The sequence below is a fragment of the Hemiscyllium ocellatum genome, chromosome 9 (assembly GCF_020745735.1).
Source record: "Hemiscyllium ocellatum isolate sHemOce1 chromosome 9, sHemOce1.pat.X.cur, whole genome shotgun sequence".
NCBI classification, from domain to species: Eukaryota; Metazoa; Chordata; class Chondrichthyes; order Orectolobiformes; family Hemiscylliidae; genus Hemiscyllium; species Hemiscyllium ocellatum.
Genome location: NC_083409.1, coordinates 59,137,573 through 59,153,089, shown reverse-complemented (window position 1 = coordinate 59,153,089; position 15,517 = coordinate 59,137,573). Strand labels below are relative to the sequence as shown.

At 42.6% G+C, this 15,517-nt stretch overlaps 1 protein-coding gene across 1 annotated transcript in view; it reads left to right on the top strand.

The window, feature by feature from the left end:
- The window catches only part of dnai4 (dynein axonemal intermediate chain 4), a 116,453-nt gene that overhangs the window by 49,902 nt on the left and 51,034 nt on the right, over positions 1-15,517 (top strand). The window contains exon 11 of the mRNA XM_060829574.1: positions 9,548-9,699. Within this exon, the coding sequence (XP_060685557.1) occupies positions 9,548-9,699 (152 nt within the window). The remainder of the gene's footprint in view (positions 1-9,547; positions 9,700-15,517) is intronic.

Below are 15,517 nucleotides of genomic sequence, written 5' to 3'. Positions count from 1 at the left end.
GGAGATACTAAACGAGTATTTTACATCAGTTATTTACATTGGAAAAGAACATGGAAGATATAGAATGTAGGGAAATAGATGGTGACATCTTGAAAATGTTCATATTACGGAGGAGGAAGTGCTGGATGTCTTGAAACGCATAAAGGTGATAAATCCCCAGGACCTGATCAGCTGTACCCTAGAACTCTTTGGGAAGCTGGGAAGTGATTGTTGGGCCACTTTCTGAGATATTTGTATCATTGATAGTCACAGGTGAGATCCTGGAAGACTGGAGGTTGGCTAATGTGGTGCCACTATTTAAGAAAAGTAATGAAAAGCTAGGGAAATATAGACCAGTCAGCCTGATGTTGGTGATGGACAGGATTTTGGAGGGAATCCTGAGGGACAGGATGTACATGTACTTGGAAAGGCAAGGACTGATTGGGGATAGTCAACATGGCTTTGTGCATGGGAAATCATGTCTCAAAACCTTGATTGAGTTTTTTTGAAGAAGTAACAAAGAGGATTGATGAGGGCAGAGCGGTAGACGTCATCTATATGGAATTCAGTAAGGCGTTTGATAAGGTTCCCAATGGGACACTGGTCAGCAAGGTTAGATCTCATGGAAACAAGGAGAACTAGCCATTTGGATACAGAACTGGCTCAAAGGTAGAAGACAGAGGGTGGTGGTGGAGGGTTGTTTTTCGGACTGGAGGCCTGTGACCAGTGGAGTGCACAGGATTGGAGTGCCCATCTCCCTCGAAACCCTTGCTACTCATATACCCATCCAAATGTTTTTTAAATGTCATTGTACCAGCCTCCACCACTTCCTCTGGCAGCTCATTCCATACACGCGCCATCCTCTGTGTAAAAGTTGCCTCTTAGATCCCTTTTAAATCCTTCCCCTCTCACTGAAAACCTATGTCCTCTAGTTCTGGACTCCCCACCCCAGGGAAAAGACCTTGTCTATTTATCCTATCCATTCCCCTCATGATTTTGTAAACTTCTTTAAGGTCAACCCTCATCCTCCGAAGCTCCAGGGAAAGTAGCCTCAGTCTGTTCAGCCTCTCCCTGTAGCTCAAATCCTCCAACCGTGGCAACATCCATGTAAATCTTTTCTGAACTCTTTCAAGTTTCACAATATCCTTTCAGTAAGAAGGAGACCAGAATTGCACACAATATTCCAAAAGTGGCTGAACCAATATCCTGTACAGTCTCACATGACCTATCAACTCCTATACTCAATTCTCTGACCAATAACTGAATGCATACCAAACACCTTCTTTACCATCCTATTTACCTGTGACTCCACTTTCAAGTAATGTTGACCTGCACTCCAAGGTCTCTTTGTTCAGCAACACTCCCTCGGACCTTACCATTAGATGTCTAAGGCCTGCTCTGATTTGCTTTTCCCAAATGCAGCATCTCACATTTATTAAAATTAAATACAATCTGTCACTCCTCAGCTCTTTGGCCCATCTGATCAAGATTGCATTCAATTAGATTAGTAGATTCTCTACAGTATGGAAACAAGCCCTTCGGCCCAACAAGTCCACACCGACCCTCCGACGAGTAACCTGCCCAGTCCCATGTCCCTCTGGCTAATGCACATGACACCATGGACAATTTAGCATGGTCTATTCACCTGACCTGCACATCTTTGGACCTGTGTGAGGAAACCAGAGTACCCGGAAGAAACCCATGCAGGCACTGGGAGAATGTGCAAACTCCACACAGACAGTCACCCAAAGCTGGAATCAAACCTGGGACCTTGGTGCTGTGAGGCAGCAGTGCTAACCACTGAGCCACCGTGCATTGTTATGACACCACCTTCTTCGCTTCTATTCCACCTCCAATTTTGGTTTCCTCAGCAAACTTACTAACTATGCCTCATATGTTCATATCCAAATCATTTATATAAGTTTCCTGTTCTGTAGCCTTTACATTTCCACATATGCAAATGATACTTTCTCCAGTGCTGTTGGAGATCATTGAACCATAAAAGTATTTCATGTAGGAGCAAAATTAGGCCATTTTGCCCATCGAGTCTATTCCACCATTCCATCATGGTTGCTTTGTTTTTCAACCCATTCTTCGTCCTTCTCCCATAACCTTTGATCTCCTTACTAACCAAGAACCTATGGATTTTTGCGTTAAATACACTCAGTGACTTAACTTCTACATCCTTCTGTGCCAATGATTTCACAGATTCAGCACCTCTCGACTGAAGAAATTCCTCCTCATGTCAGTTCTAAAGATTCATCCTTCACTCTGTTGCTGTGCCCTCAAGTCCTAGTCTGTTCCTTCAGTTCTCATCCCCCAGCCCTCTTCCCCTGACGCCTGTTGCCACCATACATTCTCACCTTTAAATATTCCAGTGTCCACTACTACCACCGGGAGGCCTGCAGGTAGTTCCTCTTCCTCCGCTTCCATACTTAGCAAACACTGAAGTTCTTCAGCTGTTACTTGCGTTGATCATTACGTGTCACTAGCTGGATCTTGGTCAGTGCAAACAAAAACAGCTAATAATTTTTAACTTTTTACCTATTCGCACTTAACTTGCAAAGCAAAACATTTAGAATTACAATATATTTCATTTATGAATATCTTGGACATGGAGAATCTTAACTAGCAGAGTAAATAGAAAGGTAGATGAAGATTGTTTTGATTCTGAAAAGAACAAGTTTATTAGAAAAGACAGACAAGAGCATTTTAGAGAATGATATAACTCTGAAGAATTAAACTGCATTTATTTCAGTGCAAGGGGTCTTACAGGTAAGGTTGATGACCTTGGGGTATATTTGGGAATATGAGATTAGGTGGTCATTGCTATCACAGAAACTTGGCTGAGGGATGGACAGGGCTGTCAGCTCAATGTTCCGGGTTTCAGATGCCGTAGGAAGGATAATAAAGGAGGCAAAAGAGACAGAGAAGCGTTTTTGGTTCAGTAAAACATTACTTCTGCAGCTGGAAAAAATATTTCTGAAAAATTGTCCAGTGAAAATATATGGATTGAAATTAGAAATAAGTAAGGAATGATCAACTTGATGGGATTGTACTATCGACCCCCAAGTAGTCAAAGGGAAGTTGAAAAACAAATATGTAGAGAGATCTCAGATACATGTAAGAATAATAAGGTTGTAGGGTGATTTTAATTTTCCAGACATTGACTGGGACTACCATAATGTTCAAAGTTTGGAAGGCAGAGAATTTATTAAATGTGTTCAAGAACATTTTCTTTATCAATAAGTAAATGTTCCTGATCGAGAAGGAGGAGAAAGTGAGGACTGCAGATGCTGGAGATCAGCTTAAAAATGTGTTGCTGGAAAAGCGCAGCAGGTCAGGCAGCATCAAAGGAGCAGGAGAATCGATGTTTCGGGCATAAGCCCTTCTTCAGGAATCCTGAAGAAGGGCTTATTCCTGAAACGTCGATTCTCCTGCTCCTTTGATGCTGCCTGACCTGATAGAGAAGGAGCAAAGCTTGACCTTCTCTTGGGTAATAAGACAGAGCAAGTGACTGAAGTGTTAGGAGGAGAACACTTTGAGTCTAGTGATCATAATTCTACTTATTTTGAAATAGTTATCGAAATCTATATCTAGCCTCCATTTCTCTCTCCACAGTAAAAACTGTTGCAAAATATTCATTTCATATCCCTCCTCTCTCCTAGTTATTGAAGGCTAGTTCTTGAAATCACCTTCCACAACTTAAAGTTTTGAATTGGAGTAAGGCAAATTTTAATGGTATGAGACAAGAACTTTCAAAAGTCGATTGGAATAGACTGTACACAGTTGGAGGTACATCTGATAAGTCAGAGGCTTTCAGAAGTGTGATAATGAGAGTTTATAGCCATTATGTTCCTGTTAGAAAGAAAAGTAAGGTAGGTAGGATTAGAGAACAATGGATCAATAAAGATATTGAAGTTCTAGTCAAGAATGAAAATTAATTATATATTAGATATAGACAACTGAGTTCAAATGAATCTCTTTAGCAGTGTAAAGAGTGTAGGGGCATTCTTAAGAGGGAGATCAGAAAGGCACAGAGAGAGAATATGAGATAGCCTTGGCAAATAAGGTTAAGAATAATCCAAAGAGATTCTCCAAATACATAAAGAGCAAGAGAGTAACTAGCGAGGGAGAGGGTAGGGCTCCTTAAAGATCAAGAGGTCACCTTTGTGTTGATCTTCAGGAGAGGGAAGGGGTATTAAATGATTATTTTGCAACAGTTTTTACTGTGGAGAGAGAAATGGAGGCTAGAGAACTCGTGAATAAATATTGATGTTTTGAAAACAGTTCTCATAACCAAAGAGGGAATGTTGGAGGACTTAGAAAATATAAAGGTGGTTAAATCTCTGGGGCTTGATCTAGTGCATCCCAAGACATTACGGGAAGTTAGGGAGGAAATTGTGGGGCCTATTACAGAAATGTTTGTATCTATAACTACGGGTGAGGTGCCAGATGATGGGAAAGTGGCTCATGTACCTTTGTTCAAGAAGGGATGTAAGGAGAAACCCAGGAACGATTGATCTGTGAGTCTGATTTTGGTGGTAGGTAAGTTGTTGGAAGTGATTCTGAAAGATAGGATTTATATTCACTTAGAGAGCCAAGGAATGATTTGGGACAGTTAATGTGGTTTTGTGTGAGGGAAATCATGTCTTATGAACTTGATTTGATTTTTTTGAGGAATTAACCAAGGAAGTTTTTAAGGGTAGAGTGGTAGATGTTGTTTACTTAGACTTCAGTAAAGCCTTTGACAAGATTCCACATTGTAGACAAATTAGTAAAATTGATCACATGAGAATCAGAGTGAGCTTACTAATTGGATTCAACATTGGCTTGATGGTAGAGAACAAAGGATGGTGGCAGAGGGTTACTTTTCAGACTGGATGCCTGTGCCCTGCGGTGTTCCACAGGGATCGGTACTGGGGGCACTTTTGTTAGTCTTTTCTATTAATCATCTGGATGAGAATATAGGAGGCATGGTTAGTAAGTTTGCAGATACAATCAATTTTGATGATATAGTGGACAATGAAGAAGGTTATCTAAGATTACAAAGAGATCTTGGTCAATGGACTGAGAAGTAGCAGATGGAGTTTCATTTGTATAAATATGAAGTACTGCATTTTAGGTAATACAAATACGGACAGGATTTATGCAAATAAAAGTGGGACTCTGGGTTCTTTTCTAGAACAGAAACCTAAGGGTTCAGGTACATAATTCTTTGAAATTAGCATCACACACAGACAGGGTGGTTAAGAAGGCACTTAGTACACTTGCCTTCATTGCTCAGACGTTTGAGTCCATTCCTGGTTATCCTTATAGGAAGGATATTATTCAGCTGGAGAGAGTTCAGAAGAGATTTACTAGACGTCACCAGGAGTGGAGGGTTTGAGTTAAAGGCGAGGCTGGATTGGCTGGGACTTTTTTCACTGGAGCATAGGAGGTTAAAGGGTGGCCTTATAGAGGTTTATAAAATCATGAGGAGTAGAGATAATATGAATAACAGATGTATTTTCCCTCAGGTGAGTGATTTAAAGGTTACGGAGCATATTTTTAAGTGAGAGGAGAAAGATTTAAAAAAAAGACATGGGGCATTTTTTATTCACAGAATGGTTCATATGTGGAATGAAATTCCAGAGCAAGTGGTGGAAATAGGTGCAGTTACAAGGTTTAAAAGACATTTGGATAAGTACATGAATAAGAAGTGTTTGGAGGGATATGGGCTAAGTGCAGTCAGGTGGGACTAGTTTAATTTGGGATTATGGTCAGCATGAACCAGATGGAACAAAGGGACTGTTTCTATGTTTTATGAAGGTATGGTCAATTGTGACAGGGGATTCCCTCACCAGAGGCACAGACAGAAGTTTGTGCAGCTGACGATGAGAGTTCAGAATGGGTGCCTTCCCAGCTGTCAGGATCAAGGATCTATAAGAGGGTGAAGAATATTCTGAAAAGGGAGAGGGACCAGCAGGAGGTCATTGTACACTTTGGAACTAATGGCATATGAAGAGAAAAGGGTGAGTTTCTGAGAAGAGAATATAGGAAGTTAGGCAGAAATTTAAAAAGTAGGTCTTCAAGGGTGGTAATATCTGGATTACTCCTGGTGCCACAAGTTAGTGAGGGTTGAATAGGAGAATAGAGCAGATGAATGCATAGCTGAGGAGCTGGTGCAGGGGAGAAGTATTCACATTTTTTTAGTCATTCGAATGTTTTCGGGGGTAGAAGTGACCTGGAAAAGAAGGACAATCAGACCTGACTTGGAAGGGGATGAATATACTTCAAGGAGGTTTTCTAGAGCTGCTCTCTGGAGGATTTAAACTAGTACATGGGGGTGGGAACCAGGGAGCTATTGAGCAAAGAGATCAATCTGAGACCAGTACAGATGAGAACTGGAGCAAGTCAAACAGTCAGAAAGCAGGCAGGAACAAAGCAGAGAATGAGGTAGAACTAGTTAATTGAACTGCATTTATTTCAACTAGGCAAAAGTGAGGACTACAGGTGCTGGAAACCAGAGTTTCGATCAGAGTGGTGCTGGAAAAGCACAAAAGGTCAGGCAGCATCCAAGGAGCAGGAAAATCGATATTTCGGGCAAAAGCCCTTCATCAGGATTTATTTCAATGCAAGAGGCCTAACAGGGAATGCAGATGAACTCGGGACATGGTTAGGAACATGGGACAGGGATATCACAGCAATTACAGAGATGCAGTTCAGGGATGGACATTCAGTTTAATGTTTCATGGTGTATATGCTATAGAAAGGACAGAAAAGGGGGCAAGATATGAGGGAGAGTGATTTTTTCGATAAGGGATAACATTACAGCTGTATTTAGGGAGGATATTCCTGGAAATACGTCCAGGGAAATTACTTGTGTGGAACTGAGAAATGAGAAAGGGATGATCACTTTACTGGGATTGTGCTATAAACCCCCCAGTAGCCAGCAGGAAATTGAGATGCATATTTATAAGGAGATCTTAGTTATCTGTAAGAATAATAGGATGGATATGGTAGGGGACTTTAACTTTCCAAACATAGACTGGGAATGCCATAGTATTAAGGACTTGGATGAAGAGGAATTTAAGTGTGTGTGAGAAAATTCTCTCATACAACATGTGAATGTACCAACTAAAGAAGGTGCAAAACCTGACCTACTCTTGGGTAATAAGGCAGGACAGGTGACAGAGGTGTCAGTGGGGGAGCTTTTTGGAGCCAGTGATCATAATTCTATTAGTTTTAAAGTAATGATGGAAAAGGATAGATCAGATCTAAAAGTTGAAGTTCTAAATTGGAGGAAGGCCTATTAGACACGCACTTTCAAATGTTGACTGGGAGCAGATGATTGCAAGTAAAGGGACGGCTGAATAATGGGAAGCTTTCCAAAATAAGATAACGAGGGTCCAGAGACATTATGTTCCTGTTAGGGTGAAGGGCAAGGCAGATAGGTGTCGGGCATGCTGGATGACCCGAGAAATTGAGGTTCTGGTTAAGAAAAAGAAGGAAGCATATGTCAGGTATAGACATTAGAGATCGAGTGAATCCTGAGAAGTGTATAAAGGCAGTAGGAGTACACTTAACAGGGAAATCAGGAGGGCAAAAAGGGACATAAGATAGATTTGGCAGAAAGGTTTAAGAAGAATTCAAAGGAATTCTACAAATTCGTTAAAGACAAAAGAGTAACTAGGGAAAGAAGAGGGCCATTCAAGTTCAGCAAGGCCACCTGTGTGTGGAACTGCAGGAGATGGGGGAGATACTAAATGAGTATTTTGGATCAGTGTTTACTGTGGAGAAGGATATGGAAGCCATACAACTTGGGGAAATAAATAGTGACATCTTGAAAAATGTCCATATTCCAGAGGATGAGGTGCTAGATGTCTTGAAACGTGTAAAGGTGGATAAATCCCCAGGACCTGAGTCACCAGTATCCTAGAACTCTTCGGGAAGCTAGGAAGTGATTGCTGGGCCCCTTGCTGAGATATTTGTATCATCGATAATCACAGGTGAGATGCTGGAAGACTGGAGGTTGGCTTACGTGGTGCCACTATTTAAGAAAAGTATTAAGGAAAGGCCAGGGAACTATAGACTGGTGAGCCTGACTGTTGTTGGAGAGAATCCTGAGGGACAGGATTTACTTATATTTGGAAAGGCAAGTAATGATTGGGGATAGTTAACATGGCTTTGTGGTGGGAAATCATATCTAACTAAATTAGTTGAGTTTTTTGAAGAAGTAATAAAGAGGATTCATGAGGGCAGAGTGTGCACGTGATCTATATGGACTCCAGTAAGGCATTCAACAAAGTTACTTATGGTTAGCAAGGTTAGGTCACATGGAATACAGGCAAACTAGCCATTTGGATATAGAACTGGTTTGAAGATAGAATATAGGGAGTGGTGGTGAACAGTTGCTTTTCAGACTGGAGGCCTCTGACCAACAGTATGACACAGGATCGATGCTGGATCCACGATTTATCGTCATTTGTACAAAATGATTTGGATGTGAACATAGAAGATATAGTTAATAGGTTTGCAGATGACATCAAAATTGGACAGCCAAGAAGGTTACCTCAGAGTACAAAGGGATTTTGGTCAGATGGGCCAATAGGGTAAGAAATGACAGAGTAGTTTGATTTAGATAGATATGAGGTGCTATAGTTTGGGAAGGCATATTGGTTCAGGACTTATACAAATGATGATAAGGTCCTGGGGAATGTTGCTGAGCAAGGAGACCTTGGAGTGCAGGTTCATAGTTCCTTGAAATTGGGGACAATAGGTAGACAGGGTAGTGAAGAAGGCACTTGGTGTGCTTGCCTCTAATGGTCAGTGCATTGAGCATAGGAGTTGGGAGGTCATGTTGCAGCTAAACATGACATTAGTTGGGCCACTTTTGGAATACCGTGTGCAATTCTGGTCTCCCTGCTATAGGAAGGATGTTGTGAAACTTGAAAGAGATCAAAAAAAATTACAAGAATGTTGCCAGAGCTGGTGGGTTTGAGCTGTATGGAGAGGCTGAATATGCTGGGGCTATTTTCCCTGGAATATCAGGGCTCAGAGGTGACCTTATAGAGTTTTATAAAATCATGAAGGGCATGGATAGGGTAAATAGACAAAGTATTTTCCCTGGACTGGGGGAGTCCAAAACTGGAGACCGTATATTTAAGGTAAAAGGGACCTAAGTGGCACCTTTTTCACACATGTATGGAATGAGCTGCCAGAGAAAGTGGTGGAGGCTAGTACAATTACAACCAACATTTAAAAAACATTTGGATGGGTATATGAATAGGAAGGGTTTAGAGGGATATGGGCCATATGCTGGAAAATGGGGCTAGATTTATTTTAGAGATCTAGTCAACATGGGTGAGTTGAACTGTTTCCATGCTCTACGTTTCTAAGCCTCAATAACTCTACTCTGATTTAACTTTTGACTGTAAAATTGATAATATTTTATATCTACAAATCATCTTTGTTTTTATTCCTGGTGGCTTAGATTTCAGTAGACCAATCATTTTAACAAGAATGTTTCTGAACGGATTTGATTCAACTTCTCTTCCTCAAAAATTTATTTCTATATTTGTATTAGTGGCCTGAGCGCATTTATAACTGTGAAAGTGGTGTTACTGCTCTGGAGTTCTCTGCAGATAGCCCTAATCTGTTGGCAGTGGGCCACTATGATGGAACTGTAGCAATCTACAACATCCGTAACCCTGAAAATGGGCTAGTTCTGGATAGCAGGTAAAATTGTTGGATGATTATTGCAATTAATTTAGTGCTGTGCCAGTCATACAGTCATGGAGATGTACAGCATGGAAACTGACTCTTTGGCCCAACCATGTCAATCAAATATGCTAGATAAATTTAGTCCCATTTTGTGGTATTTGGCCCATATCCCCATCAACCCTTCCTATCATTCTTGTAATACTCCCAGACTTCCTGTTTGCTGTGTTTAAATTGAGACAAATTGCATAATCACTTGCACTTTTCATTTTATTATTTGTGCAGAAAACTCCACGTAGAAATTCATTTTTGGTCCAATGTCAACTTTTCAAATGTTCTTTCAACTCTTTTTAAAAATTTGCTCATGAGGTGTAGGTGTCATTGGTAAGACCAGTGCTTAATGCTCATCCCTAATTGCCTTTTAATTGAGTGGCCTCCTGGGCCATTTCAAGTTTGTTATGGAAAAGGAAAAGATGGACTGCAAAACAAGGGTTTTTGATTGGAGTAAGACAGATTTTATTAAAACAGGACAGGATCTAGCCAAGATAGATTGGGAGCAGCCACTTGGGGCTAAATCTAAGCAGAAAAGTGAAAATGTTCAAAAAGGTACTCAGAGGATTATCAGCCCAACATGTTCTTTTAGGGTTATATAAAGGAGCTACAAGTGCAGAGAACTGATGGCTCAGTGGTTAGCACTGCTGCCTCATAGGTTCAATTCCAGCCTGTGGAGACTGTCAGGAGTTCGCATATTCTCCCTGTGTCTGCGAGGGTTTCCTCCAGGTGTTCCGGTTTCCTCCCACAGTCCATGGATATGCAGGTTAGGTAGATTGCGTATTCCAAATTACCATAGTGTTCAGGGATGCAGAGGTTAGATGGATTAATCGGGGTAAATGAGAAGTAATAGGTTAGGGCAATAGGTTTGGGTGGGTTACTCTTCGGAGGGTTGATGTGGACTTGTTGTGCCTAATGTCCTGTTTCCACACTAGGGATTCTATGATTCTATGAACATGGAGGTCTAGAATATTCAACATTGGATAAAAAAGAAGAGAGTGATGTATAACAGATACTAAGGGAACAAAATAATGGAGGCCCTAGAGGAGTGTAGAAAGTCCATGGAGGAACTCAAGAAAGCAATTAGGAGAGCAAAGAGGGGAATGAGAAAATAACTGACTGGCAAGATTAGGGAAAATCTCAAAATACTCTAAGTAAATCAAGAAGTAGAGAATAACCAGGGAAAGAGTATGGCCTGTTAAGGATCAAGATAGCAGTCTGTGCATGAAACAGGAAGACATTTATGAGTGTTAGAACATAGAACGTAGAAAAGTACAGCACAGAACTGGCCCTTTAGCCCACAATGTTGTGCTGAGACTTAATCCTAATGTAAAATATAGTAACTTAACCTATGCACCCCTCAACTCACTGCTATCTATGTGCATGTCCAGCATTCGCTTAAATATCCTCAATGACTCTGCTTCCATCACCACAGTTGGCAACGCATTCCATGCTTTCACAACTCTCTACGTAAAGAACCTACCTCTGACTTCTCCTTTATACCTTCCTCCTAATACCTTCAAACTATGACTTCTCGTACCAGTCAATCCTACCCTAGGCAAAAGTCTCTGGCTATTGACTCTATTATTTTGTACACCTCGATCAGATCTCCTCTCTTCCTCCTTCATGCACTACCAGGCAGCATCCTGGTAAATCTTCTTTGCGCCCTCTCCAAAGCCTCTGTATCTTTCCTATAGTAGGGCAACCAGAACTAGACACAATATTCCAAATGTGGTCTCACCAGGGACTTGTAGAGCTGCAGCAAAACCTTGCGGGCTCTTCAACTTGATCCCCCTGTTAATGAAAGCCAAAGCACCATATGCTTTCTTAACAACCTTATTCACTTGGGTGGCAACTTTGAGGGATCTATGTACTTGCACACCCAGATCCCTCTGTTCCTCCACACTGCCAAGAATCCTGTCTTTAATCTTATATTCAGCATTCGAGTTCGACCTTCCAAATGCATCACTTCACATTTATCCAGGTTGAACTCCATCTGCCATTTCTCAGCCCAGCTCTGCATCCTGTCTATGCCACGCTGCAGCCTACAGTAGCCCTCTATACTATTGGCGACACCTTCAACATTTGTGTCATCTGCAAATTTACTAATTCACCCTTCAACCTCCTCATCCAAGTCATTTATAAAAACTACAAAGAGCAGAGGCCCAAGAACAGAGCCCTGCAGGACCTCACTCAACATTGACTCCAGGCAGAATACTTTCCATCTATAACCACTCTCCAGCCAATTCTGAATCCAGATAGCCAAATCTCCCTGTATCCCATACTTCCTGACTTTATGAATGAGCCTACCACGGGGAACCTTATCAAATGCCTTGCTGAAGTCCATATACATCACATCCAATACTCGACCTTCATTGACCTGTCTTGTCACCTCCTCAAAGAACTCTAAGATTTGTGAGGCATGACCTGCCCCTCACAAAGCCATGCTGACTGCCTTTAATCACACTATGCTTTGCCAAATAGTTATAAATTGGAGGAGGCTCCAATAGCACTGATGATGTTCCCTAGCCAGGGAACGAAACGTTTGCAGCAAAAACTTCCAGCTCGGTGAACAGAACCACAACAATAGTTATAAATCTTATCCCTCAGAATTCTTTCCAAAGCTTTGCTGACCACAGGCGTAAAACTGGCTAGTCTGTAATTGTCAGGGATTTTCCTATTACCCTTCTTGAAAAGAGGAACCATTCACCTCCTTCCAATCCTCTGGTGCGACTCCTGTGGAGAGTGAGGAGGCAAATATCCTCACCAGCGGCTTAGCAACCTCCTTTCTCGCTTCCCGCAGAAGCCAAGATAAATCTGGTCTGGCCATGGGGACTTATCAATCTTAATGTTTTCCAAAATTTCTAGTACCTTACCTTCTTCAATCTTGATCTGGTCATGACTGATTCCCAGCTCCTCTAAGTTTTCATTTACAACAAGGTCCCTTGGACTTCCCCTATCTGCTCAGACTCCACGCTCAAGTTCCCTCCGCTATCCCTGATCAGCTCTACCTTCTACCTTCTCCTCTTATTCCTCACGTATGAGGAAAATGCCTTTGGGTTCTCCTTAATCCTTCTTGCCAAGCCTTTTTCGTGCCCTCTCCTGGCTCTCCTCAGTCCATTTCTGAGCTCCTTTCTAGCAAGCCTGTAATCCTCTAAAGCTGTGGTAGATCGTTGCTTCCTCCACCTTACGTAAGCTGCTTCCTTTTGCTGAGAAGTTCCTCTGTTCTTGTCATCCAAGGTTCCTTAATCTTACCCCTTCTTACCTGTCTCAGAGGAACAAATGTGTGCATCACTTGCAACAATTTCTCCTTAAGTAGTCTCCATATGTCTGCTGTGCCCTTTCTGTGGAATAATTGCTCCCAATTTGTACTTCCCAACTCATGTCTGATAGCATCATCATTTCATTTTCCCCAATTAAGCATCTTCTCTCGGTAACTGCTATGGTAAATGTGAGGCAGTTGTGGTGACTGTCACCAAAGTGTTTTCCCATCGCGAGATCTGACACCTGACCTGGTTCGTTGCAGAGCACCAAATCCAAAATGGCCTCTCCCCTCGTCGGTCTGTCTACATACTGAGTAAGGAAACCCTCCTGAATACACCTGACAAAAACAGCTCCATCCAAACCATCTGCACTAAATAGGTTCCAGTCGATGTTGGGAAAGTTGAAATCACCCATAACAACAACCCTGCTACTTTTGCATTTTTCCAGAATTTGACTGCCTAGGAGATCTTCAATCTCTCTACTGCTATTAGATGATTTGTAGAAACCTCCCAATGCGGTGGCTGTTCCCTTGCTGTTCCTAACTTCCACCCATACTGACTCAGTAGACAAACCTTCCTCAACAACCTTAGTTTCTGTAGCTGTGATGCACTCTCTGATTAGCAATGCTACACCCCCTCCTCTTTTTTTCCACCCTCCCTGTTCTTTTTAAACGTTCTAAACCCTGAAACATCAAGCAACCATTCCTGCCCCTGTGAAACCCACGCCTCCGTTATGGCCACAAGATCGTAGCACCATGTGCTGATCCATGCTCTAAGTTCATCACTCTTGCTTCGGACTCTCCTTGCATTAAAGCAGACACACTTTGTTTCATCACATGCGAAACCTTCCTGGTAGATTCAACATATCCTGTCACTGTCCCGTCTGCAACTGGCCCCCTCTCAGACATGTGGCTCTGATTCCCACCCCACTGCCAAAGTAGTTTAAACCCTCCCGAATCACACGAGCAAATCTCCCACCTAGGGCATTTGTGCCCCTCCAGTTCAGGTGCAACCCGTCCTTCACGTACAGGTCCCACCTTCCCCAGAAGGTATCCCAATGGTCTAGGTATCTGAAGCCCTCCCTCTTGCATCAGCCTCGCAAACACGTGTTAAACTGCATTCGATGACTGTTCTTCACCTCACTGTCGCGTGGCACCGGTAGCAAACCTGAGATCACTACTCTCCTCGTCCTGCTCTTCAGCTTCCAACTTAGCTCTCTGTAGTCACTTTTCAGATCCTCAATCCCTTTTCCTGGCTATATCATTGGTGCCAATATGTACCATGATTTCTGGTTGCTCATCCTCCCCCTTCAGAATCTTGTAATTCTGATCAGCGACACATCCCGGACCCTGGCACGAGGGAGGCAACATACCTTCCAGGAGTCCTGTTTCTGACCACAAAATCTCCTGTCAATCCGTCTAACTATTGAGTCCCCTACCACTAACGCATTTCTACTTTCCCCCCTCCCCTTCTCAGCCACAGTGCCAGGCTCAGTGCCAGCGGCCTGACAACTATGGCTTTCCCTGGTAGGCTGTTCCCACCAGCAGTATCCAAAATGGTCTACTTATTTCTGAGGGGAACGCCCACAGGGGATCCCTGCTCTGACCGCCAGTTCCCTTTCCTCCCCCTGACAGTAACCCAGCTGTCCTTATCCTGTGTCTGGGGAGTGACTACCTCCCTGTATGTCCTCTCAATTTCCTCCTCAGCCTCCTGGATGATCCGTAGTTCATCCAACTCCAGCTCCAGTTCCCTAACTTGGTTTTTGAGGAGCTGGAATTGAGCGCACTTCCTGCAGATGTAGTCGGCAGAGACATGTGAAGTGTCTCTCACCTGCCACATTCTGCAGCAGGAACATGTAACTGCCCTGACATCCATGAGGCTACTCTGAAAGCCCACACAGAACTAAAGAAAAGAAGAGAAGAAAAAAAGAGAAAGGCTCTAAGTAAGGTTAGAGGAGGTGGGTGGGAGGGAGGCCCTACAGTGTAGGGTCTCGAGTTTAGATCTCACCTGCTTAGAACTTTCCCAGAGGTCCTTCACTCCTACCTCACACCTCTCGGCAAATGGAGGACCCAACGCCTGAAGTAAGTCTTTTTAAACAGTTAGACTCACCTTCCCAGAAGTCCTTCGTTCCTCCCTTGCACCTCTCCGCAAATGTGTTAACTGAGTACTTCATACCTTTCTTTACTTGGGAGAAGGAGGATGCAAGTACAGATTTGAGATGTTGAACTGTGAAATTCTTGAGCATATTGATACAAGAAATAAGGAGCTATTGGAGGTTTTGGCAGATTTAAGACTGGACAAGCCCCCAGATCTGGATGAGTTGTATCCCAGGCTACTGTGGGAGATGGAGGGAGGAAATCATTGTGGCCTTGACTCAACTTTTTAAATCATCTCTGGCCACAGTGAGGGTGCCCGAAAACTGGAGGACAGCTAATGTGGTTCCATGTTTCAAAAAGGATAGTAGAGACGAACCAGGGAATTACAGTAAATTTCAAAACAGTAGCAGGAAAATTGTTCATTCA